The sequence below is a fragment of the Abramis brama genome (assembly GCF_963993115.1).
Source record: "Abramis brama genome assembly, chromosome: 7".
NCBI classification, from domain to species: domain Eukaryota; kingdom Metazoa; phylum Chordata; class Actinopteri; order Cypriniformes; family Leuciscidae; genus Abramis; species Abramis brama.
In genome coordinates, this window is record NC_139969.1 from 17,086,556 (window position 1) to 17,113,312 (window position 26,757).

General features: G+C 42.7%; 1 protein-coding gene across 1 annotated transcript; it reads left to right on the forward strand.

The window, feature by feature from the left end:
* ptch2 (patched 2) lies at nucleotides 1–26,645 on the forward strand. Its single transcript, XM_084120493.1, has 22 exons — nucleotides 1–441; nucleotides 1,939–2,131; nucleotides 9,495–9,684; nucleotides 9,782–9,851; nucleotides 9,999–10,090; nucleotides 12,410–12,605; nucleotides 12,686–12,807; nucleotides 13,471–13,618; nucleotides 14,495–14,626; nucleotides 14,735–14,890; nucleotides 14,972–15,064; nucleotides 15,174–15,299; nucleotides 15,973–16,091; nucleotides 16,192–16,931; nucleotides 17,820–17,962; nucleotides 18,061–18,241; nucleotides 18,353–18,633; nucleotides 19,722–19,859; nucleotides 19,957–20,099; nucleotides 23,548–23,938; nucleotides 24,040–24,547; nucleotides 24,676–26,645. The coding sequence occupies exons 1-22, from the start codon at nucleotides 289–291 to the stop codon at nucleotides 24,708–24,710; spliced, it is 4,350 nt and encodes a 1,449-aa protein (XP_083976619.1). The 5' UTR covers nucleotides 1–288; the 3' UTR covers nucleotides 24,711–26,645.
* The last annotated feature ends 112 nt before the right edge of the window (nucleotides 26,646–26,757 follow it).

A 26,757-nucleotide genomic window follows, 5' to 3' on the forward strand; every position in this document is an offset into this window, starting at 1 on the left:
CAGAGGTAGACTGGCGGAATCCGCTCGCGACTTTCTTCTGCTTTAAAACGAGTTACGCGCTATAGCTGGACGAATGAAGACCGAAGGATCTATACGGATTCGAGCACATAATGTTGGGATGGAGTTGGAAGACTTTGGCTCAAGGAAAGACTAGAGAATACTTCTTAAAGCTGAACCCGGTGGATGCGCGTGTCGCGAATCTTGGATTATTACTATTATCGTCTTTGCCTAAAGCACCGCGTTTGTCTTTAACTTTCTTCTGCGCTTTTTCTGCCTCCCGTTTGGACTATGGCCTCGGATCCCAGAGACCCGGGACCGGCCGGTGGTGTTTTAGGAGATTTACCCCCAAGTTACACACGCTCTCCGCCGCCTGTGAACTCAGACCTCATCCGAAGACCCAGTTACTGCCACGCCGCTTTTGCGTTAAAACAGATTTCTAAGGTGACAAACGCTTTTCCGTTGGAATACACAAATACGCACTACGTTGTTGTTGTTCGTGCATTAGTATTTCAGGGAGCCAGGGAACTAACTGTTAATTACGTTCTTTAGCGTAGTTTTGGAAGTGTTGAAGGGAATTTACTTCTCTTTTTAGGCTAGTGAGAAGGAAATGATCAAAGGCAACATTTAGCCTACATCTCAAAGCTTATTAGGTGGAAATCGTTTTAGAGGGCAAGTGAACGACGCTAAATATGAAAGTATGAGTGCGGACAGCGACTTTTATGAATGAGAGCCGAGTCTCCATTCATTTAGTTCTTCAAGTCCGCGCGTTTTGAGTATTTTTCACGTTTAACACTTCTCTAAGCTGCCTCAGAGTACAGCCCGGTTGGTCTAGATACAATATAGCGTGTTTGTTTGACAATGCGCGCGTCCTGCTGAGGAATTCACTGATTAAGTTTGATCTGACAAAGCATCAGTGAAGCGCATGAACGCTTGGCTATGTGTCAAAACTCCCATGAGTGAAACCAAAACATGTCCAGTTATACTGCAGATAGGACTGCCAGTTACAGGACACTTGTGAGGTTGTTGCAAAGTCTGGATACATGAATTAAACTTCTGATCTTTTTAAATGTAATATTAAATGTTTGTAAGCTAGAAAATGCTTACAAAATCACTGTCTTTGTCACACGCTGCTGTGTTATAACAGAAGAACCAAGTAGCCTACTTTGAAATAGTTTTACTTTATAGAAACACATGTTTGACAGCTTTTATTTGAGGTTATATGTTTTAGCATTCCACCCTTTAAGGCTAAAGCTTTTAAGCTTTTATATAGGCCTAGCTGTTATGTTGTATGATATATGGTTAATTCTTATAAAGTTCACCATCTTTCTTAACAAAAAGATGAGCACTGAATCCAGACCAGATGAGAAACCTGAGGCCTGTAATGCACTTAAACAATTTAAACCCACTAAACTTGAAAACAAGAAGTTCATTGAACATTTTAATTTAATTGTGACAAATAAAATTGAAAAATTACAGAAATTATTGCAACAAGTTAGAAACAAATATATAACAAAATAACAAACATTTTTACAGGCCTATGAAGTTCTCCAACTCATGCCAGTTGCCATGTTATATAGGAACACACATGAAATTGTTGAGATTTTAGTGTTTACTATACAGGTTAGGGTGGATTAATGAGAAAACAGTTCTGATATTGTCACACTGGTATTCAAACTGAATTTTGAAGTCATTCACTTATTGTTTTCAGTTGGTTTGCTTTGTTTTTGTAGTCAAACATCTTTTACATTGTCTGATGGACAACAAATAGACAGTGTCTCGTTTAGAAATGTCTTACAAGAAAGAAAAAAACCTCTCTTCTAAATATTGATTTGTGCGTTGTCAGGACAGTTCACTATCCTGGCAGGGCACCGTGTGTTACAACTGATCTAAAATAGCATCACTGTACATGTGAATAAGTGTTCCTCTCTTGTGTCTCAGGGGAAAGCTGTGGGACAGAAAGCACCACTGTGGATTCGGGCGAGGTTCCAGGCTTTTCTCTTTTCTCTGGGCTGTCACATCCAGCGACACTGTGGAAAAGTCCTTTTCATTGGACTGCTTGTGTTCGGAGCCCTGTCTGTTGGTTTGAGGGTCGCTGCCATTGAAACGGACATTGAGAAACTATGGGTGGAAGGTGAGTCCAAGCTTTCATGTTTCGCTGTGTGGGTGGGTTTTTGGGGCTGATCGGTGTGGAGATCTGCAGGATCAAGTTATTTGTGAGCTGTATGCTGTGACTTTTCACTTTGCAAAGTGCCTGACACTGTTTTACATAGTCCTTTTTAGTGCAACTCAATTTTAGATCTCTCTCCCAAACAATTTGACTGTCTTTGCTTAGCTTAACAAAGCTTAACTGATTGAAAATGTGATTGTGGTGCTGTTGTCGGGCGATATAGACCTAGACCTTGTGTGGGCTTCTGATATGAAGTCTCGGGATCTTTGAGCGGACATAGACCGTGGCCTCTGGAATTCCATATCTCCTGTCACGCACACGTAGCATTCTTTTTCCTAGCGCATGCAAGCCTTCTCTTGTTCTCTCCCCATCAGCCTATATTGTTTGCGGTGGGAGCTGTGCTTGATGTTTTTCTTTTTCTCCCCTTTCCCGTTTGACGTCCTTTCCGTGCACCTCACTTATCTGTGCATTTTCAGGCAGCTTTATTTGGTTTTCACACTGCCAAATTCCTTCTAAGCCCCCTAGGCTTTCGCCACACTGCTGATCCCCTGCACAGATGGGCTGTGTGTGAATCGTTAGCCATCTTTGAGGTGCTGACCCTCCCCCTCATGCTCGCTGTGTGGTCCTTCACTATTCTTGGGTTCCATTCAACAATAAAGGCACCCCCCCTTTACCAAAAAAAGTGAATACAGCTGAAGTTTACCCACCTGTTTCACACTCACACACACAACATGCACACACACAAGGGGAGTCGTTATTTTGTACTTTTATTTTTGTAGTTTTACTTGAAAATAAAACATGTTCATGTTCATGCTCAGCATTGGTTTATTTAAAAAACGTGTTTTTTTGTTTGTTTTTTTACAATATCATTGTCAGAAAATATGGCTTTGAGCAAGTCAGAAGGCAAAAAGTTTATAATTACTTTTGAAATATTCAGAACTGTAAATGTCGCGATATATGAACTAACGCTCTCTGGTGGGAACGTTAGATGGAGTTTAAAGCAAAGGGAGTTGTCAGATGTTGGCAGTGAAATTTGTGTTTTAATGTAAAGCAGGCATAAAGCATGGGGCTCCTGGAGTGAAACGCCAAAGTGCTGAAAAGGAACGCTGTGCCTTTAAGAGGCAGTGCCTGTGTTTCTAAAGTTTCTGCCTGTGTTGTTTCCCCCAATAGCCCATTGACAAAGCTGCTCTGGGCTGAATGGGGAGTAAGTGGTATGGTAACAAGGAGAGGTTAGTTCTCACACACAGGCACACACATTCACTTCTGCACACATACACATAAAAAGTCACAGGGACAAACAAAAGAGTTTTATAATAGATCTTGTGATTGGGAATTGAATTTAGAAATGTCTCTGGTGCTGTTAGCGATTGCTAAATAGTTTCATATATTAAGAGGACTTTCCAGTGACCTGCCAAGACAAAACCTTTTATCATAAAATTAATATGGCAAAGGCATTGCAACATTTCAAAGATAGATCGGTTACATTTTTAATATTACAACCTTTTTGTCACAAAAATTCAAATCTGTTGTGTTTGGGGGAGCTATAAAGAATAGTAAAGCAGCCAGGGCCTGTGGATCTCACACTTGCCCAGCTGTGCATTTTGGAGAATATGGCTCCTCATTCCTTACCCCTGAGGCGGTGACTGTCCCTCTTTCACCTCTGCTCTAGCCCCCACCCAAATGACACACAGGCCACCAAGTGTCCATGTCCTCAGGGACCACCCGTAATTGCTTCCGCCTTCCATCAAATGATGTGCAAAACGCAGCAACCTTGTGTTTAGATGTCTTATAAAAATTAACCTACAGTTTAGTAATCAGGTTTAGACATCCTGTGAAGAATACTGTGTTTTGTCCATAAAAACCTTTAAAAAATGTAATTTAAGTCAGAATGTAGATACACAGTATCTATCCAACCTGGCCTAAAATACATCAGTGTTTATATCTGACTGTGAAAGTTGTATGGTAATGATTTTTTTTTTTTTACATACAATGAAAGACAGTTGAGACATTCATCAGAATATCTTATTTTATGTCCCAGTTAAAAATGCAAGACATAAAGCTTTTTGGGTGAGTTATCCTTTTAAATCATTGGATAATTCTTGGGAAAGTGTGATTTCGTTTGCCGCGCGAGGCGTGAGAAAGAGGTGATAAAATTAAATGTAGGGTGACGGTTTGGGGGCTGGTGAGAGAAGAAACATTCTAGAATCTACAGCCTTAAATTACTCATGTTTTCTTCTTATGTGCAGTGTCGGATTGCAGAGGGGAATTTGTTTGGAGAATTAAGAGAGGGAGAGAAAGGATTGAGAAAGTTGTGTTTTCAAAGAAGCTGAAGTTATTTCATTTGGTTTCTGACACCAAACTGAGAAGTTGTACCACATCTTCTTTTAATTGTGCGGATTTTAATATTTGATTGAGTTTTTTAGAGCGAAAGATGAGGAAAGCTTTGTCAGTGACAAGTTGCCTATCGGTGAGAGGCGAAAAAAGCAGACTTTGATATGTGATTATATGCTTGAGTAATGCTGGCCAAAAGGATTGTTGGCATTTAACGGTCATTGCAAAATGTGTGTTGGGCTAAACAAACGGCAAACTTTTTCAAACAGACGGACGTGTTTATCTACTCGTATACAGTTGTAACTTAATTTTTCTCATCCGTTTTGAACTATTTCATTGTGCCTGACAGATGTGTACACACAGACAAGCTGTACAAACATTACTAAAAAGTTAAAAAGTTTACCCAGATATCTGGGTAGCAGGCCCGTTTGAGTTTTATGAAGCCACCAGGCAGTAGAAGAGAGGAATAAAGAACATATAAACATTGCATGAATGACTTTGTCCACATACATGTAGACTGGTGGAACCAGCACAAGCACAGAATTTATACAGACACATGTGGACAGTTCAGTGTTAAGAGCAGTTATCTAAACAATAAAGAAATGCGAGGTAAATGCAATAATTCATTAGAAAATACACAGTCTTCCAGTCCTGGTGCCGGAATCAAGAGAAAGAAAGCTCTATGAAGCATTATTGGAGGTGAATGGCAAGCCACAGTACCCCAGCTACATAAATAAACTCTAACTGCTGAGACTTAGACCTCACTAGTAGAAAGTACAAACAAGGCCAGAGTCAACCTGGGTCGGTTGAAAATGTTTACTTCAACCCCCCCCCCCCAACTCCACACAGGCCAGCCATCCAGCCCCTATTACTCAAGAGCAGCCATAAGACCTGAATGCATCCCTTCTCAGAGTTTAGCAACTTTCTACCCCAAATCAGAGCGTTGCCAATTAAGGCTATGCTCACTCTGCCAGAGTTTTCATTCTCTCAACCTAATCAGTTCATTTGGCATTGCATTTGTTTTTTAACCATTGGGTAGTTAAGAGCATGATGCAGTTCCAAAGGTTGTCAGTGCAGCAACAGAACACGTTTCATATCTAGGATAGAGAGGCAAATTGAGGTCTAGCTCCATGGCAGAAGTGCTAGGGTACACCTTTTAGTTTATATTCTTAAGCTAATGTTACTAGAACAACGCCAGCGGAGGCAGGAGGAGTCCAGACCCCCAAGAAGATGCCCCTCTTGCTGCCTGATTCAGACAGTATTTCTTACATTCAGTCCAACGAGGGTCATTCTCTTTGATCCATGCTGGAAAAAAAAGAAACTGGTCACTTTTTTGGGAAAAAAGTCTCCTTTTTGTCCTCCTCAACACTTTGTCCTTTTGGTTAGGGTAAAAAAAACAAACATTTTCTTGGTACGTGGTGGAAAAGAAATGGTTTCTGGGCTCAATAAATTCATTTCCAGTTTGAATGAAACCAGCAACGTGGAAAATTTTTGCCTTTCACTGTGGGATGAATGTATGTTTCAACCACACATTAAGCTGCATTAGCAGCCAGTGGAGTGCCTAATGTGGGTATTTTTCACAGCAGCCAACACTAGGGCTGATTAGCATAATTAGTACAGGGAAGGCTATACATATGGAAATGGCCAGGACCTAAATGCCAGAACCGGTGGAAATTTATGTCAATGCTGACAGAAGTATCAGGTCTGAATAGGTGTTAGCTCAAGCATAGTTTTAGTATTCTTGATTTGTTTTTAATATTTTTACCTGAGGTACAGTGATGTGTATTTGTTTTATCATCAAGGCCAAAAAGTTCTGTCAGAGAGATGCACTGGAGGACATGCATGTGTGCTTATGCATTTCACACTCGTAGACAAGCTATGAAGCCAGCTCTTCCTCCCTCTCTTTAGCATTGTTTTATCTGCTGGGAAAAAACAAGGTCAAGCTGCTTTTGTAGTGAGTTTCTCTCTTAATTTTTTTCCCTGTTTGTTGGAAAACAACTGAACGTGACTGAAAATTAGGTTGACAAAGACCTGCATTGAGTCTCTTGGTGGCCTTGAGTTAGAGCTCATAGAGGCAGAGGTGGATCAGTCTCCATCTGCCACTGTATTGGGGCGAAATGGGGTGGTTCTCTCAGTCATGGTCAAGCCATTGAGACTCCTTGTGATTAAGAGTTGCAGTGAAGCTGAAATGTTTAAAAAGATTTGCACTTGAGCCAAATCTATCCTTCTTGCCTTTATAATGTGTCTGGAAAGAAGAGGAAGAAAAAATCAAACAAAGAGCTTGGAATGGACATTATGGGGGCTTGACGGGACCAAGGCGAAAGAGCTGGACCGGCTTGTTTTGTTCTTGGTGGTTTCATATACTAATGTGTGTGGAAGAAAAGGGGAAAACAGAAAGAGAGAATGAATGTGTGTATGAGAGAGTGTGTGCGTGGGCACGCACTGGCACCCGACTGTGTATCTGTGCTCTTGGATTTACTTGGGTGGTGAAAACAGGTAAAAATGTCTCTTTCAGCACTCTTCCTTGTGGGACTTCCTCCAGAACAGCGTGAGTCCTTTCAGAAGCCTCTTAATCCCTCTAATCTGGCCCACAACACTTTGAAGGTGGCCTGTCCTAATGGAGAAAGCACTGGGTTTCAGATCTTGTTACTTATTGGTACTGCACCATATTCAAATGCTCAAATCTTGACAGTAAAGCCACATTTTTGCGTAATCTTTCAGTTAATTTTAACATGATTGTTTTTGTAACCAAGCGATTTTTGTTCTTAACCTTTTTTAGTCAAACCACATTTTCTTGCTCCCCTTTATACATCAATATGGTAACCATAACTTTATTTTAGGTGAATGTAAGCATGCAGTTGTGGGTGATATGTTGCAGAGCATTGGATAGGCCGTGCCAGGGTGGACATGAGTGAGATTGGATCTGACAGGGTCCACTGGCAGGGTGACAACCGGGGAGCAAGGGGCTTCTTCTCCATAGTTAATTACATGTCACTTTCCATACTGCCCACTGGGAGGGAACCCTCTCACACCAGCTCATTTTGCTGGTTTGCTCCTGGGTGGGACCTTGAGACAAGCTAGCTGAAGCTTGCTACCATTGTGTCCTAGCCAGTTAGAGCAGACTGTAGATTAGCTTCAGCTTTTTATTTGCTAGATAGTATTTACAGGATCCGCTGTACAACTATCTAATCTGTGAGACATTGAGGCTGGTTTCCTTTCTGGCTATGTTGGGGAACATTGGTCGGACCCTCCTCATGGATAATTGGCTTGTGATGGTGATGTCACCCCCAAGGCTGTGAAAAATGAAAGTAACAAAGAAAGGAGGGGCTCTGCTTGGGAGACAGTAAGCTCTGTATGGGAGTATTGCTGCATCGATATCACACAACACCTTTATGCTGCCCTCACTTTGGTGTCTATTGACTTTTTATTTTATTTTCATAAACATGGACTTCTCTACCCTGTTTCAGCCCCAGTAACTCAAAGCAAAGATGCTTTGAAATCCCCCTAGGCATCTGTGTTTGACAGTTCTAGCTGTTTGAATCTTAAATGTACCCAGATCACTCTTGTGCATCATAGTTCTTTTTTCCACCCTCCTGTGTTGTGTTTCTGGCTGTGAAAGTATTTGCGTGCCTGTCTCTTTAAGTGTACAGCAGCAGTGAGCCGAGAGAACAGAGCAAAGCTCCCATCTGGAGGGTGGCTGAGTGGAGCGGTGACTGAGCGGCGGGGCCCACTCGGGCCTCTAGCTGGGTGGTCCAGATGGGAGGAACCAGACACAAATAGCTATAATTTACTTCAGGAGCCCCTGTAATTACAGGCCCAAGGATTGGAGCTCAATTCCTGCAGATGCCTGAATGCATTAAATATGAACATGCTGTCCGTATAACGACACAAATGCGTGTTTGCGTTTTGCAAATGGATACAGCCTTCAGATTTAGGCCGCCACATTTTTTGAAGTAATGTGTTTATGTAACCTGCATGTCAGATAGCTGCATGAATGGAACCAGGAGGTTGAATGTTTGCATTTTTAAAGTTGTAAGCTCCAGGGCAAACCACATGGAATTTATATTTGTGGTGCAATTTCTTTGTTTCTGTTCAGATCTAAGCCACTTACAAAGCTGTGGGCTACCCTGACAACAACAGTACTACTCTCTTTCTCTCTTTCTGTTTTCTTCTGTTTCTCTATGTCTCTTTCTCTTCCACTCCCTCTCTCAATTAACTGAAGCAGGCAGTGAGATGTGCCGGGGAGAAAAAGTGGCTCGGTGGGCTCAGCCAGCCACTGCAGGCTTGTCATCATGTATTGGGAAGTGGAGGGGCAGACGGGCAGGCTCTGATCTGGGCCGGTGTTTTTCATGTGCATTTGGCATGGCCACAGATACCCCGCGTCCTCTTTTTATCACCGCCTCCGTTAATTAGGAGGCTGGACTCGGGAGTTTCCTCTGCACTCTTTGATGCTTTTCGTTCCGACTCAACATACCACATGAACAGCATTTCTGCTTGTACTCTTCTGCCTTGCTCCCTCCTTCAATTTACTGCTCAAATCTTGGATGTGACATGTAGATCAAGAAAGACCTAAAGTCCTGAGGGACCTTCCAATCAGGAACCACAATCTGTGCTAAGTAGTGTAGAGTTAGCCATTAATTAAACCTTGTGTGAAATTGTGGGCCATGTCATAAGGAGTACTTCCACTCTTTAGTGTGCTAGAGACATAAATGTGATCCACACATCTGTTTTCTGGGGTTAGTTGGAGAGTACACAGGGGAATGAGAACTAGCGTGTTTAATCTCAGTTTAATTTGGGTTTAATTATGACATTAACCTCTCACTGAAGATCATGGTTGTTTCTTTGTTTAAACAATTGTTGCAGTGTGACCATTAACATAGAACTATATTGTTCCTCTGGCTTGTTTTTATCCACAGTCAGAAGGAATAAAAACATAATGACTGCAAAGGTCCTTTCTGAATGTTTGAAAATAAACAATGTTGTCTGTCTGTTTCAGCTGGCAGTCGGGTAAGCAAGGAGCTACGCTACACAAAAGAGAAGCAGGGAGAGGAGTCAGTGTTCACCCCACAGATGCTCATACAGACACCCAAACAAGAGGGAACCAATATTCTTACCCAGGAGGCTTTGCTGCTCCACCTGGAGGCTGCTTTGTCAGCCAGCAAAGTTCAAGTGTCTCTTTATGGAAAGTGAGTGCAACCCCCAGAAGGATTACAGGGAATTTCAAACACTTACAAACATGAGGGCCAGTCTTTTAATATGTGGTTGTGTGATTTCTTCCCACAGATCCTGGGATCTTAATAAAATTTGCTTCAAATCTGGAGTCCCAATTATTGAAAATGTCATGATTGAGAGGGTAAGCATGTTTTTTTATGCGTTATTTGACTTTCTCCCAAATAATTTTCTTATTTCTTTTTGCTTAGTGCTTCAGACAGCTTTTATAGGGCTATTTTTCTGTGCCATGAAATCTGCTTTACCAAAGATTATATGCTATTTCTCCCAGATGATTGACAAGCTTTTCCCCTGTATGATCGTGACTCCTTTGGACTGCTTTTGGGAAGGCTCCAAGCTGCAGGGAGGCTCCGCCTACTTACCGTAAGCATTCTGCTTATTCTAAATTAATATATAATGACATCTCTAATTAAGTCATACACAGCTTGACTAGACTATTATTAATATATAAGCTCAAGAGATCAGAACTAACTATAGAATAAGCAACTGTGCCTGAACTGTAGCTCTGACCCCCCCATCCCCATCCCCATCCCCATCCCCATCCCCATCCCCATATAACACGTGCTCCTTTAACAATTGGGCTTTACCTTCAACCAAAACGGTGCTGGGTGTGACAAACTCTAACATCAAGCCCCTAGCAAAAGCTCTATTTAGTCTGTTGATAAGCTGAAGCCTGGTTCCATCGTTGCTGGGGCTTGAGTTGTCATCAGTGTGGTGAGGGGGCTTTACAGGACAATCTCTGATCCTGCACCCCTGTCCCACCACCCAATCCCCCCAGCCTGAAGAAGCCCTTATGGAATGGGGAGAGAGAGAGAGAGAGAGATGACTGCTACTGGGTGGGTAGGAGGGAAGGGAAGGGTGGGTGGGTGGGGGGGGGGGGGGGGGGGGGGGGAGCTTTTGGGTCAGACAATGGTAAGCATTCTTTCAGTTTACGAGTGAGTGTCCATCAGTGAGGGGGCCCTGGAGGGGGCCCGGCTTTGTCAGCACTGGGTAACACTGTGCATTCTCATGGTAATCGCCCAGGCTTGGAGCTGTAAGTTGTCCAACAAATAAAATGGGCATTATTCAAGTCGTGGGCCCAGAGAGAAAAAAGAGGGACGGAAAAGTGGGAGAAATTAACTGTGGACATTAGACATTGTAGTTTAAAATACCTCCTTAATATTTTGTTGAAGGAAAATTGATAAATTGTATTCTATAACAAATAAAATGGGCATTATTCAAGTTGTGGGCCCAGAGAGAAAAAAGAGGGACAGAAAAGTGGGAGAAATTAACTGTGGACATTAGACATTGTAGTTTACACTTCAACCCAAAATACCTCCTTTATATTATGTTGAAGGAAAATTGTATTCTATGCTGCCACCCTTCCCCCCATAAATTGCATTCTAAATTCATGCTGGACAAAACATTTTTTTCAATTGGTTAAGACAGATTCTGTCAATTCTCATAGGGACTTTTTTCCTCTTTCGGTACTAATACCCCGATTTTCCGAGAAGGATGAGTGGCCTTTAAAAATATTGTTATTCATTGTATTAATTTCACTATTTGGCCATGTATGAAGAGGGCTTGAGTTAGCCACTGAGGCTAATGTCCTCTCAGGCTTCCGCTTCAGTTCAGCTGGGGTTTTTTTCTAAAAGAGAGAGAGAGAGAGAGAGAGAGAGAGAGAGAGAGAGAGAGAGAAAGGGAGGGAGGGAGAAAAAACTTGAGGGAACAAAGAGCAGCAATCTATGGAAAAACAAAAGGGCCCAGGCCGGTTCACTCAAGCAAAAAATAGGAGATAAAGGAGACTCTCTTTGCAAGCAGGAGCAAAGGCGCTTGGTATGTGGGAATGGGAGAGGACCAGCTTTATTTGAAGCTGCTCTTCATGAGTTATTAGAGTGAGATTGGTCCTGGAGTTAGGACACTATTCACTTTTATTCTTCTTTACCCACAAATACTCATCACAGTGAAAGGCCCCTCTCTCACTCAGGGGGTATCACTCTGGCTTCTGAGGCATTTTCTTAGCTACATAGGTGTTGACTGGGAGTGTTGTTTCTTTTTCTTGTGATGTATAATAGTTTTAATTTTCAAGGCCTTGATAATGTAATATTGTTAAAATTTTGCAATCTTCTTGTTATTAGTGTTTCCCAGAAGAAACACCCCTGCTGAATACTTCCCTTGTAACAAATTAGAATGTTAAAAGAGTCCAACTGTAACTATACTACACCTAGAGAATTAGTCCTTGGCACATCAATAGACAACAGTCCACTCTCTCAATACCCACTGACTGAGAGAAGATAGATTAAAAACTGCAGACTGAGGGGTTGAGAACACTGAGCTCAAAGCAGCATTCAAGATAGTCAGCACAGCCCTTCCCAGCATTCTCACTGCCCGCCTTCATCCTTATCAAGATGTTTTAGAGGCAGAGGTAATCGTTATGACTCGATGCACAAAGTTAAGAGACAGCAGCCTGTAGACCGCCGGCACATTATGCCCCTCCGTGTAACAGGATAATAAACGCTACTTTATGCGGCATCTGTAGTCCACCACCACCAGGGAGGGACTGGTGCCGGCAGGCTTGGAGAAGCAGCAACAGGGAAGGGGAAAAGGGGATTGCTTGGAAAAAGCATGCTATCTTTTGAAAAAGTTGTAGAATTGATTTAGCCTGCTTAAAATGTGTCTCAATTTTGTTGTCTGTTGTTGTAGGGGCATGCCTGACATTCAGTGGATGAATCTGGACCCCCTCAAGCTAATGGAAGAGTTGAGCCAGTTTACATCTTTAGAGGGCTTTCGAGAGATGCTGGATAAGGCTCAGGTTGGCCATGCCTATATGAACCGCCCATGCTTGGATCCTAACGACACAGACTGCCCTTACAGTGCCCCTAATAAGGACCCATGGCAGGTGGGAACAGTGTTGTAATGCAAATGACGATGTCTTAATATGAGTCTGTAGATTTTAAATGTGTGGTCTGTTTTATTTAGGTCCCCGACATTGCTGCTGAACTTCAGGGTGGTTGCCATGGTTTCTCCAAGAAGTTCATGCACTGGCAGGAGGAGTTGATCCTGGGTGAAAGAGTAAAGGACTCCCAGAATGCCTTGCAGAGGTGAGAAAGGGGGAAAGAAAGAAGGAGAGTCATGAGGAGGGGGTATGTGGGTGGGCCTCTCTTAGGAGGCCCTGACAAGAGAGAAAGTGAGAGAGAAAATCAGAAAGAGACAGAGGTGGAGAGAGAGGGAGGAATCGTTCTGACTCCTAATAACCTCACACATCCAAGGAATTCCTTACATGAAGAGGGATCAGTTTCCACCTCTGACCCCAGTATAGGAAAGACCAATTAAACATGATGGACAGCCGCATAACCTATGGACGGATCTGAAATGCAGAGTGGAGGAAAATGAAAACATATTGAACAGAAAAAAGAGCATATGATACAAAGTAAACAAACTGTGGGTAAACTAAAATCAAAAGTAAATGTATTTGACACCTGTAATTTAATATCATATGTGTATGTGTATTTTCAATGCAGTTTAATCTGCAATAAATGAAAGTCTCTGCAGAGAGCGGGACATTGGCCTTCTGCCCAGCATTTGAGCATTGTTCTAATCTCAGTGGAAGTGTGATTTACAGCAGCCTGAGAGGGACCACACGCATTATTTCAGCCTTTATTATAACATGTCTGCCTATTAACTCACCTTGCTACACAATGGTATTTGCACATGCATATTTGTACGTTCTGATCTCACTTAGTCCTCTGTATTTCCCCCTACAGTGCGGAGGCTCTTCAAACCATGTTCCTCCTCATGAGTCCCAAACAGCTCTATGAGCACTTTAAAGACGATTATGAGATCCATGACATCAATTGGAATGAGGACAAGGCCACTGCCATCTTGGAGTCCTGGCAGAGGAAGTTTGTTGAGGTAATTTCCTATTTCATAACAGATCCCAAAGGGTCACTTTGTGAGGTCTGAATGGTTTCAGTGACCATGGAGGGTTCCCGGCTGGGGTGGAAAGGTAAAAAGAGTGTATAAGGTCACAAGTGGTGCTAGAGGGTTGTTTTCCTTAGACCAGAGGATGGCAACGTCTGCCTGAATTCCATCAATCCTCAGCTGCCTAGTAAACGGAGTCTTCCTAGGAGGCCACTGACAAACTCCCAGTTATAGGAACAAGCTGTTTTTGTGATAACTGACACCCAGCATGTTGACTGAAAGAGAGAAATTAGAGAGAGAGAGAAGAGCCTTCAATAATGTCTACTGCCTCAGAAAGAGAGCAAGAGAAGGGGAAGTGAAGTCAGGGGAGGTTGGGGGGATAGGGCACTGTAAAAACAAAGTGCTGGGGTATTCCTTTCCCCTTAAGTTTGTCGGCCATTCATGGTGCTGATGGAGTAGCCTGAGAGACCATGTGATCTCATCTGATCCATCTGACCTCTGCCCTCTGGCATCTGTGCTCATTATTTCTCGCTTGTCAAGCTTCATAGGGTCTCGTGCATCTTGTTTGTGTATTATTAGGATAAAATAAGAGGTGGATGAGGGTACGGCCCACAGTAGAATGAATATTTTTTGGCTTGTCGGAAAAAGTAATTCAATATTTGTTTTGTGTTCTGCAATGTGTGCACAAGTTTGTTCAAAACACAATGCTAGGTTAAGCGACTTTGCTCATACTGAAATTGATTAAATTGCAGTGAGTCACAAGAGGTATCTTTGATTTGACAGATACATATGCTCTTTCCAATACAAATACTCAAAATCATGTAGTTGCATTCTCTGGATGTTTAAAATTGTGATTTTTGTTTCTAGGTTGTCCATGGGAGCATTCCTCAGAACTCTTCATCCAGTGTTTACGCCTTCTCTACCACCACTCTTAATGACATCATGAAGTCTTTCTCCGACGTCAGCGTAATCAGGGTGGCAGGTGGTTATCTGCTCATGGTAAGACATCCATTACTGTGGAAACTCTAGTTAAGGCTAATGGAAATGTGATGAGTGTGTCTCCATATGTGTGGAGCTATTCCCTTACATGTGTCTTTCTATGCACAGCTGGCATACGCATGCGTGACCATGCTGCGCTGGGACTGTGCTAAATCTCAGGGTGCTGTAGGGCTGGCAGGAGTGCTGCTAGTCGCACTATCTGTTGCTGCAGGACTTGGACTGTGCTCACTGTTGGGGCTGTCCTTCAATGCCGCCACCACGCAGGTAAATGCACACCTAAACGTCTTAAATTCACACTCACCCTCAGGGCTTGGCTGTAATTCAGAGCTTTGCGTTCCTCCACAGGTGCTGCCATTCCTGGCCCTGGGCATTGGAGTTGATGACATGTTCTTGCTGGCTCATTCCTTCACCGAGGCCAGATCTAACATCCCATTCAAGGTATCTCATGAACACGCTCTGGATTATGCCTACTAGGGGATTAAATGTTGCCTAGACTTTCTGTTGTTGTTGAAGATCACAACTCATTCCTTGCCATTCCTCTCCATAGGAGAGAACAGGTGACTGCCTGAGAAGAACTGGCACCAGTGTGGCTCTCACCTCCATCAATAACATGATTGCTTTCTTCATGGCTGCCCTAGTGCCTATTCCTGCTCTCAGGGCCTTCTCACTTCAGGTACGAGTGTGTATTTTGAGTGCGAGTACATGTCATAAACCATTGCGCCCTGTGCTGCCCATTCAGAAAAACTGGCTGTAATGGTCACCAATGAAATGGGCAATGAAACGTGGCTTTAATAAATTAGCAGTCAAAGTTAATTCAAAGTGAGGACAGCATTTGTTGTTTCTCTTTCTCACATTCTTTCTCTCTATTTTATGGTCAAACCCCTACATCCAACTAATGCCATAGCCTGTTTTTCAGGTGGGGGGAAATGAGATGGGTGAATACATATCACTATATCACCCAGCCATCAGACTGTGCTTCTCTGATCTCCCCAGGCTAACCCTGGGTGGTCTGTGCTGTAATGATACAGAATGTAATGTCTGTCTGAGGTTGGCGGAGTTGGGGGGTTGGTTCTGCTCAGACTCGCTGTGACCTTGGGAGTACCCTTTCCTTGGATTGTTGACTATTTGTGGAGTGATGGGGGAGGGGGTTGCTGGTTGATTTAGGGTGCATATTTTACTTTCTGGGATTCAATCCGAGGCACTAAAACAGCGAGGGATCCTGAATGCAGAGTTTTTTATCAAGTTCAGACAGCAGCTGTGGAGTCGGGTGGCAGCGTAGAACTCATGAACGAAAAGACTTGGCCTCTATCCTAAAGTCTCTCTTTCTCTCTCACTCTTTTTTTCAGGCAGCAGTTGTGGTGGTCTTTAACTTTGCCATGGTTCTGCTGATCTTCCCTGCCATTCTGAGCTTGGACCTGCAGAGGCGGGAGGATAAAAGACTGGACATCCTGTGCTGTTTCTACAGGTAACTAAGATGCACTGTCCTCTTACTTAATCTCAGTCCATTTTACAATGCCAAAGCCCGTGGTACTCAAGATGTTTACTGAGATGTTTCTTTTCTTCAGTCCCTGTTCATCTCGGGTGATACAGATCCGGCCTCAGGAGTTCTCCGACGCTAACGACAACCACCAGCATGCTCCGACCACCACCACCTACACTGGATCAACTATAACCACCAGCACCCACATCACCACCACTGTGCAGGCCTTCACCCAGTGTGATGCAGCTGGCCAACATATTGTCACCATCCTGCCACCCACCTCCCAAATCTCCACCAGTCCTCCATCCATGGTCCTATCCACACCCACTCCCACCGCTGACCCTTACGGCTCCCAGCTGTTCACTACCTCCAGCTCCACCCGAGACCTTCTAGCTCAGGTGGAGGAGCCCAAAGAGGGACGAGAGTGTGTGCCTCTGCCCTTCTTTCGCTGGAATCTGTCAAGCTTTGCACGGGAAAAGTATGCCCCTCTGTTGCTAAAGCCTGAAACTAAGACTGTAGTGGTTGTCGTTTTTGTGGCTCTTCTGAGCCTCAGCCTCTATGGTACCACAATGGTTCATGATGGACTTTACTTGACTGATATTGTCCCCAGGGATACAAAGGAGTATGACTTCATCACTGCCCAGTTTAAATACTTCTCCTTCTATAACATGTACCTGGTTACCATGGATGGCTTCGACTATGCACGTTCTCAAAGACAGCTTCTACAACTTCACAATGCCTTCAACTCTGTAAAATACGTAGTTAAAGACAGCAATCACAAACTTCCCAGAATGTGGCTGCACTACTTCCAGGATTGGCTCAAAGGTAAGCCTTCGTTTCACAATGAGCTCTTTTTCATTAGTGGTGCTTGCTAAGGCTACTGGTTTTCTACTATTTTTCAAAATGCTTAAATCTTAGTCTAAAAAGTTTAGACCATAACTTGTCAGTATTGCACTATTGTGTTAGTCATAGATTAGGATATATCAGCATCTACAAAATATTAGTAAATAAATTTGCATAGATATGGTGAAAGATGCCACATAAAGTAGCATTTTCAGTTGTGTTCACTCCTTGTGTGGGAAATGCTCTTATCTCTGAAGGTGATAGAAAGAGTTCAGTGAAAGTTCACTTCTGTCATCGGCTTTTGTCTTCCTCCAACCTGGACATAGAGAGGATTATGGGAGGGTCAGGGGTTATCTCAGACTGTCTGTGACCCCTCTGCTCACATTAGTTTGTACTGAGAGCTTAACCGTGAGGTGAATCCACAATAGTTAAAACCCAACAAATTGAAAAGAAGCTATTTATTTTAAAAGGCTGTGGAAACTGAAGGTAGTTTAAAAACTCTCTATTTCTCCCCATTGCTATTTCCTTTTCTTGTGAGGAGATCTCTGTAATTACAGAATGGTTGTGGAAACTGTTTTTCAGCTGTTGCCAGACTTTGTAATTTGGAGAGCACGAAAGGCTTTCTCTGGTTAGTTTATTCAGCCCACACACATTTATTCAGCACCAGGCAGAAAGATGGAGCTCTGTTTTGGTTTATATGCCTGTTTGTGTGTGTGGATTGGCATTAAATCTGACCCAAGTTTTTTGCCCCCTATCTAAGGGAGGGGTGATTTTAACAATCTTCTGCCATAGTTTACTGAGTTTTGAATAGAAAAGTAGGAAGGTTTGAACGTCTTTCTCACAGTTGGTCTAATTGTATGATCCATGTAGGTCTTCAAGCTACATTTGATGCTGATTGGGAAGCTGGCAGGATCACCTCTGACAGCTATCGCAATGGCACAGAGGATGGAGCACTGGCCTACAAGCTTCTCATACAAACTGGCTCTAAGAAAGACCCTTTCAACTACAGCCAGGTGTGTGGTCAACTATTGGTTCATTCAGTTTAAATACTGCTTCAAAACTTTGCCGTCTATCCCAAAACTTACATTTACACATTTTGTTTCTTTTAAAGCTTACATCCCGTCGCCTGGTGGATGAGGATGGTCTCATTCCACCGGAGGTTTTTTACATCTACCTGACGGTATGGGTCAGTAATGATCCGCTGGGCTATGCCGCCTCCCAAGCCAACTTTTACCCCCATCCTCGGGAGTGGATCCATGATAAGTACGACACCACTGGGGAGAACCTTCGCAGTAAGTAAACCCAGAAGGCGACATTATACAGGTTGTCATACAGTATTTATGGATATGTTTCAGAAGTGGCATGTGTTTGTGTCTAAGAGCATTACTTCTCTTCTCTTTCAGTCCCTGCGGCAGAGCCTCTAGAATTTGCTCAGTTTCCTTTTTACCTAAATGGCCTCAGACAAGCCTCAGACTTTATTGAAGCCATTGAGAGTGTGCGCACAATCTGCGAGGAGTTCATGCGGCAGGGAATCCAGAACTATCCCAATGGCTACCCCTTTTTGTTTTGGGAACAGTACATTGGTCTGCGCCACTGGTTCTTGCTGTCCATCAGCGTAGTGCTTGCCTGCACCTTCCTGGTGTGCGCCATCCTCCTGCTCAACCCCTGGACCGCAGGCATCATTGTAAGTCTGCCTTCCTCTCACCCTAATCCATTTCTAACTCTCTTCTTTTCTAGCATTTTTCTCTATTCTCTTATTTCTCTTGTTTCTCTCTGATCCCCTCAACACAGCTCAATAACTTTGCCACCAGGGCAGTTTTCTGGGGAGGGTCTTTGCGGGTTGCCTAGAGGGTGCTGCTTGCATAGACACATATAAACACACAGTCACACATATACGTACTCTCCCCCTCATCTCTTTTGTCATTCAAATGAGGGCAGCAAGACTTTCTAAAGAAGAAATGCAAAGCTCTCCTGAAGGCTTTTACCTCCAACTGCCTTTGTCCAGAAATTTGGGGACAGGACGGATCTGCCCAGTCACGACCTTGGCCTGCTAAACCCATCCATCAGGGACTGGATGTAGTGGGGGTAGTGGGTGGGTGGGTTAGTTTAGGGGCTAGGAGGTGTTTCACACAGACTGGTGGGGTCCTCAGATCAACATGAAGAATCAAGGAAACTAGAAGTGTATTTCTGGCTTAGCTGTAATATGTCAAACTCATTTGAGTGTAAATACCTATTGCATTTATTTAAATGATAAAGCAAACTGTTTAGAGCACTTTTTTTCTTTTTTCTTTTTTTTACTCAAAATCGGTTCTGTCATCTTCAGTTTCACAGCCTATATGGAGCCACAGTAAAATGGATTTTACCATCTCCAATTAAAGCATGACTAAATTGGGACCCCTGCCAACATCATAGGTTTTCAGGGCAAAGACTTAACCAAGTTCCCTATTTACTGTATTAAAAAACAGTTTCTCGTGAGTAGGAAAGCACTAAAGACTACACTGCACCAGGAATGCAAAAGCAGAATGGTCCTTATGCTCTTTTATCATATAGTGTCACTAATTTCCGTACTCCTGAAAATGAGAAGACATGAGGAGTGGCCATGACATGGCCATTAGGTAATCTGATACTTGGGGCAGATGACAGTGAAATGTAGAGGATATTGGCCCAATGATTCATTTCTGCATTGTGATTCATGTAGAGCTATTTCAATGCACATAGTTTCTTGTGATGTAGCTGCTAACGTGCTAGTCTTTTTTTTTTTTTTGATCCCAGGTTTTTATTTTGGCCATGATGACAGTGGAACTTTTTGGCATCATGGGCCTAATTGGTATCAAGCTGAGTGCCATTCCTGTGGTCATCCTTATAGCCTCCGTTGGTATTGGAGTGGAGTTTACTGTGCACATTGCACTGGTAAGATCATCTTGCACAGTAATTCATCAGTATTTGCTTTATTCGATTTCAATAGCAGAAATACATTTTCATTCTCTCTATTTTCTCACTGTTGTAGGGTTTCCTGACTGCCATTGGGGACAGGAACACTCGTTCAGCCGTGGCTATGGAGCATATGTTCGCTCCTGTGATTGACGGCGCCATCTCCACTCTGCTGGGAGTGCTCATGCTTGCTGGCTCAGAATTTGACTTCATTATGAGGTGAGTGATTGACACTTCTCCAGGCCGGTCTCTGAGGTCGGCCCATATGCTGCCTTTTAAAATGGTGGCAGGCCTTAGTCAGGGAGACAGTTGTCCATGTGGCTCTAGGGTACAGGTGGTAATGTTTGCCTCCCCATCACCTGGTGTTGTCAGTCTCTAACTACCCTTAGACCACCACAGCACTCTTACAAACATCCTTGAGCTTCTTGAATGCACAACAAATGGAGGAAACATCAATGGAGTGCAGCAGCTGCTTGTAAACATGTAAACATACAACCCACTGTCCGGTGACTCAACATGCACACACTTGCACCCTGAATGCGGGGAGGAGGTAAACAGTCCAATGATTTGGTTGTGAACTCCCTCTAGCCATTGCATTTGGGCAGCTTTTCCACCTGGTTTAATGTCTGATTCACAGGAAGAAAAAAATGCCAAATAGTCGTTTTTTGGGCTCTGCTGAAAGCAAACCACAACCTTGAGAGCCGCCAAAAACAGACCCATGACACAAAATTTACTTAGTTGGAGGACCCAGCACAACATAGCTGCATGTTGAAAATGTAAAATATGCCTCTTGATCATTTGTTTTCAAGCACCCACTTTTTGCACCAAAGAGTAACTTGGATATGAGGAAGAGGTTTGGGTCTTCCAGATAACTGCAGGAGGGTGTTAGAGCAGATTGTTTTAGGACAGTGCTAAAGCTGGAGGAAAGATTGGGGGTTGGAGCAAACCATTTGGTGCAAGCGGTGTGCCAGCACTGGGGCATTCACAGTGGGAGGTCCTGTTTAGATGTAGAGAGAGAGAGGTCTGGCCCTCTAGCTGGGGAGTAGCATAAATACATTGCTGTAAACATCTCCTGGCTATGGGACACTGAATAAACAGGAGAACAAGCTCAGCGGCCCCTCTTAGAACGAGCCACCCTTTCCAACCCCTGACATGGAATGGAAAAGATTACAGTTTATATAAACAACAGAATTCCTAACACTAGGTCTACTCTGGAGGTCTAACCCAGGCGGGGCCTGTGGATGGTTTAGTCTTTTCCCCCCCTTTTTTTCTTTTTCTTTTTATTTTTTACTCCTTAAATAAATCATGCTCCACTTTCGGAATGTTGACTTATTAAAATAAACATGCACCCCTTTTCCAATTTTTTCATGTATACAGGACTGTCAGACAGAATGAGCGCCTTTAACTAACAAAAGGTGGACATAAGTGCAGCCAGAGATGGTTGGCTGCTTTGTCTGATTTTTTCCATTCTTAAACAGCCTTCATGTTTTCAATGAACATTACAAACTGTGATGAAAGGATGATTGTGCCTTTCTCAAACTCCTATCAAAGTGTCACTCAAACTATGTGATTTTTCTAACTGTTTTCAGCCATCAACTTAGAGAGAGATGACTGAAAAAGAAAATGGTTCACACTCAAGCTGTCTGATTCATCTATGTTAATGAATCAGACATGAGAGAATTGGGAGGAAGGAGTGGAGAAACCACTCCATCTGAGAAACCCATAGCATAGCTCAGTCTCTGGTCTAAAAATGGCATATAATTCTGACCAGAGTCTCCGTTAGTGGCGCGCTGTATGCACAGACCCCGACGGGCCACCTTGGAAATTTGGGTTTTAGAGGTCAATTTAAATATTACCTCTCCCTGACTGTGCATAATGACTGAAAATAGGTAATTATAGTCTTTTAAAACCAGAGGTTCTGTGATACAGTACCGGGCTCAGTTCCTTAGGGAGCCGCGATAGAGACAAAACCAAAATAGATCCAAAATGGAGGTTCAGTGGTGCGATGACCGTCAGACCTGTAATCTTTTTAACAGGGTTATTTGATTCATTTGTTTGACGGTTCTCAGACAGCCAAAGTAAACACATGGCTTCACTGGAGGAGACGGGTCAGTGGACAGCAGTTTCCACTGTACGTCTGGAATGCTCCAAGCAGATATGCCAAAGATGAACTTTTCCCCCTCTGTCTTTCTTTCTTAAACCCAAGGTTCTTGTAGATGCGACAGAAACAAAAATGGTCAGAGGGTGGGAGGTTAAAAGAACATTCCAGACTTTTTTCCAGATTCTGTTCCTCTTTTTCTTACCTCCAGAATTCTTAACCACAGCTAAAACAGCTGAATTGTCTCTTTTTAGTGTAACCATTTAACTGGAGTGCTCTCTAATTTTCTCATGCACTGTCTTTCTTGTGGTGAATCAGAGCCCTCCCTCAATGTTCTGAGCTGGAGCACAGAGGCGCAGACACCCCCACAGCCCTGCAGCTTATTAGTGAGCCCTACATGTTAACACGCAAGCCAGTATAAAGTGCAAAACTAATAATGGTCTTCTCAGCCTTATATCTTTAGCCTCTACTTCTCAGCCTTATATCTTTAGCCTTTACTGCTAACATCTAGCACTCACCCAAGAGCTAAAGCATGGGAAACCTCATTCACCACCCTCTCCCTAGGCCCCTTCGTTCAAACATAAGTTTTCAGTCTTAAGCAACTCTGCACCCCTTTACACTGCTCTACCAGACCCGCTAGTGCTTGTGCCAACCAGACCTCCAGGTTCTTGGCTTTGGAGTTGGAGGGTGGTGTTTCCTGCTTGTCTTCAGCACTGGATTAATGTTCCTGCATTAGTCACCTCCACTGAGAAAATAACTAGTCTTAGTATTAGTCTTACTCAGAACGGTTTGGACTAATAAGAGAGATATTTCTCAGAACAAATACCCTTCACACTCAGAATACTTGTTGAATGCAGGAATTCTTGTTGATGGACTCTAGGGTCACTTTTACAGGTTTTGCGCATAACAGTTTATTGCACATGTGAAAGAAATACCTTTTAGCAGATATCCACAATTGTGTTGCGTGATTAGCTCTTGAACCAACATGGCTGTTGAGGGCCAGGAGGAGTGAGAGAGTAAGAGGAAGAAAAATGTAGAAAGCAAAGGTCTGGCCTGTCCTTCCCAGTGTAAACACAAAGGTGGCGTGCCCTGGCCAGGGTGAAACAGGATCTTAATAAGAGAGGGTATTAAGTTGCTGAGGAGAAAATTGCATTAACAGCAGTGGCAGCTTTTAGCCAGAGGGAGGGAAGCAGAGGGGGAAAAGCAATGGAGAGGGGTGACTGTTTCTGACGCATAGAATCTGCTCACTAATGTAAACACATCTCCTCAGGAAGTGGCAGGGCAGTGGTGATAGATGAGGGCTCCCAGAGGGAGAGAGAGTGAGCACTAGCTACAAAGATGGAACCCAGGAATTTCTCTCCAGCTTTGTCAGGTCGCCAGGACAGAGGAAGCAAGGAGAGGGAATGTAGGGAAAAAACGATGGATAAGAGCATCCTACAAGAAGTCTTGTATATGACCTTCCTCTCTTGGATAATGACCACATTGTCTCATATCTTGTTTGAATATGCTGTGGATGTTTGGTGGCTGCTTTAGCTTTAATATTCTCTTCATTTGTGTTCTCTTTTGCAGATACTTCTTTGCAGTGTTGGCTATACTGACATTGTTGGGGATCCTGAACGGTTTGGTGCTACTTCCGGTACTGCTTTCACTTATGGGCCCACCAGCTGAGGTCATACCCGCTAACAACGGCAATCATTTGCAAAGTCCCTCTCCTGAGCCCATGCCTCCTCCTATGAACCACCATGGGTACTATGCTGGGCACATCCCCAAGGGACCACGTCAGGCGTTCTCTGAGACCTCTGACTCTGAATACTATTCTGAAACTACGACAACCTCTGGCATCGGCGAGGAGGAGTATAAGTACTGTGACAGAAGCACATACATCACACCACCAGCTCAACCTCCAACCTCTCATATTCTGCTTGAAGCCAGCAAGAACCCCAGCTTCCCTAAGCTCACAGTAAGTCGACCTGACAGAAAACATTAGGAATCAAACTGCTTACGATGTAGCTGCTATTGAACACTTTTGTAATGTGTTTTGTGCTTGTTTTTGCCTCCAAGGTGGTGAAGCCTTTTGATGAAAGCAGCTCTAAAGGACAGAACAGCGAGTCAACGCAGAATGCTGTCAACTCGGTCAGTTCACAGATCACACGATGGGACAACAAACACGAGTACCAAGGGCAGAGGAGACAACATTTACCTAGCGACAGGGCCCACTGTCCTCGTAGGACTACTCAGTGTGGCCCAGGGCCACAACCAGGGAGAGGGCAGCAGCAAAACAGGACTACAGCCCCAGCACACAGCCCTGGGACATTGCAGCGCTCTAACAATGCCATCACCATGGTAACAGCAACAGCCTCTGTGACAGTGGCAGTGCACCCCAGTTTGCCGGGGTCGTACCAGGGTTACATGCACGAGAGTTTTGAGGATAACGAGTCAGACTCTTTTGATGACTCTAAGAGGACTTCTCAAACATATGGGAAAGCTACACATTATAAGAGGGACTCTTTAGAACTTCAAGATCTGGAATCCACAGAAAAAAGCCAGCATCAAGCTAACCAGACACTAGGTAAAGATTTTAACCTTTTTATGGCTGAATATTTCAAATCCCAATACTAGAGATTTGTGTATTTTAGATTATTTTGAAAAAATACTGTACTGATCATGACCATGTTCTATCTTTTACGTGTGTTACAGGTGGTGCATGGATTCAAGCAGCCAAAGATTGCTAGACTGCTCCCAGCCCCCACATCCCTTTGTCTGGAATCTCTGGCTGTTTTTGGGAAGTTCCCAACCTCAGCCCAGTGTCTTTTATCTCTTTGAACTGTACATAGACCTCACACAGACAAGAGGATTTATTTTAAAATTATTAAAAAGGTCTTCATAGACATTTATAAATATATATATTTTAATACTAAAAAGAGGGAAACTATTTTAAAATGTGCTGTATAACTGGTGTATTCTCTTGTGTAAATGTCAGATGTATAGATTGTAAAATGAGCTATATGTAAAAATAAGTGAAATGATATTGGTTATTGAAATGCAAGGTCAGTGTTCTTTTTTCTTTTTTTTTTGCTGCTACTCTTCAAATTTAAGATGACGTGTCTTGAAAATATGCAGTACCCCTTTCCCCAACATAAGCCAAGATTTAACTTTATATTAACAAGTTCTTAAACTGCAGCCAATAGGAAGCTTATCTGTTTTGTTCAAAGATGTTGACTTATATTTGTTTGCACTGTACAAAATCAAAACCTATATAGATAACAGTTTTTCTCAGTTGAAATTTCCAGGTTTTTTCCTGTATTTATTGAACTTTTTTACTGACAGCAACCATTGTGCCTTCTTAATTTTTAATCTCACAAAAATTAATTTGTCAAACTGTTGCATCACTATACTGTTCAGGATCAGCATTGTCATTGATATGGCTGTTAGCTTAATGTTATCATCTGTTTGTTGTTTTTTCTCATCATTGTTAGCATGAAATGCTCTTGTCTATACAGTGTGCAGTGAACAGCAGAACTATGGGTCTAATGTTTTCTGTTCCATTATTCCGTTATATACTCATTTGCAGGCTACATTTATATACTTGAAGTGGTGGTTAAATGACACTTTTTTTGTTGCTTTTCCTCTATGGTTATTTTAGCCATACATGAGTAAGCTTCAGTTTGTCACTATATATGCCCCAGCAAAGGTTTGGGAGACATCAGGCAAATGTGTAGTTTACCCAAATATCATTCAGAAAGGGAATTGTGTGTGAGTGCAAAAGGATATTTTTGTTTTTCTTGTTTGTTTTCTCTTTTTTTGTCATCTTGTTAGCTGCTTTGTACATAGCAAAAGCCCTGCGCAATAGTTTACCTGGTAGTTGCCCTCTGGGCTTCTCCCATAAGGCAAGTGTAGGGACAGATAAATAGTTATGGTGCTAGTCTTCCTAGTATTCTGTCTGCAATGCAGTTCTTTCTTAGGTCCAATTTCAGCCAAAAGCTCACTCATTCAGTATTGGTCAAGTCACTGCCAGAATAAATGCAGGGAAAAGTGTTAATGTAAGTGGCAGCTTCTCTCACTCTCTATCTCTTTATTTAACAAAATATGTTTTAACAGAAACAAACCAAGTAGCTACTGTATCTGGAAGACAACGCAAAATAAGCAATCTAAAGCACATGTAAAGCTTAAGGACAGGAGTGGCTTGGGCAGACAGGAGACAAGGGTAGGGGATGGGGGTCCTGCATAGGGGTTTTGTTTCAAATGTATGTCATGCCATATAAATTATTTATATTAAATTTTTATTTTTGTAGTTTGTACAGATGTTAGTCACTAGACTGAAGTTATATTTTTAAAGAGTAAATATATTATAAATATAAATATATAATTATATCTATTTGTTTCTGAGATTTTGTTTTTTTGTGGGGGGAGTATGGGTGGAGCAGGCTTTGAAATTTTCATATTGCTGTTGGAAATAATGAAGGAAAGGTGTGGCTACGGTTGTCCACCTTCTGTAGACTCTTTGCCTTTCCTCCTTCATGTAAAGATTTGAAGTTTCTGGTTTTGTTGTTGTCTAAATCACTGTGACTTCAGAAAACTTTGTGGGGAAAAAAGAAAAGAAAAACCTTTTGTGACCATCATTTCCTTCACCCTTTATAGGAATTCAACTAACAAAATAAATGAAAAAAAAAAGACTTTTTCTTCTATGGCCTCTTTTTTTTAAAACTGTCATATTTTGAAGTTATTTATACATTTTATCACTTAAAAAAAGCCTCACTATTTTGGGCAACTAAATGCTGT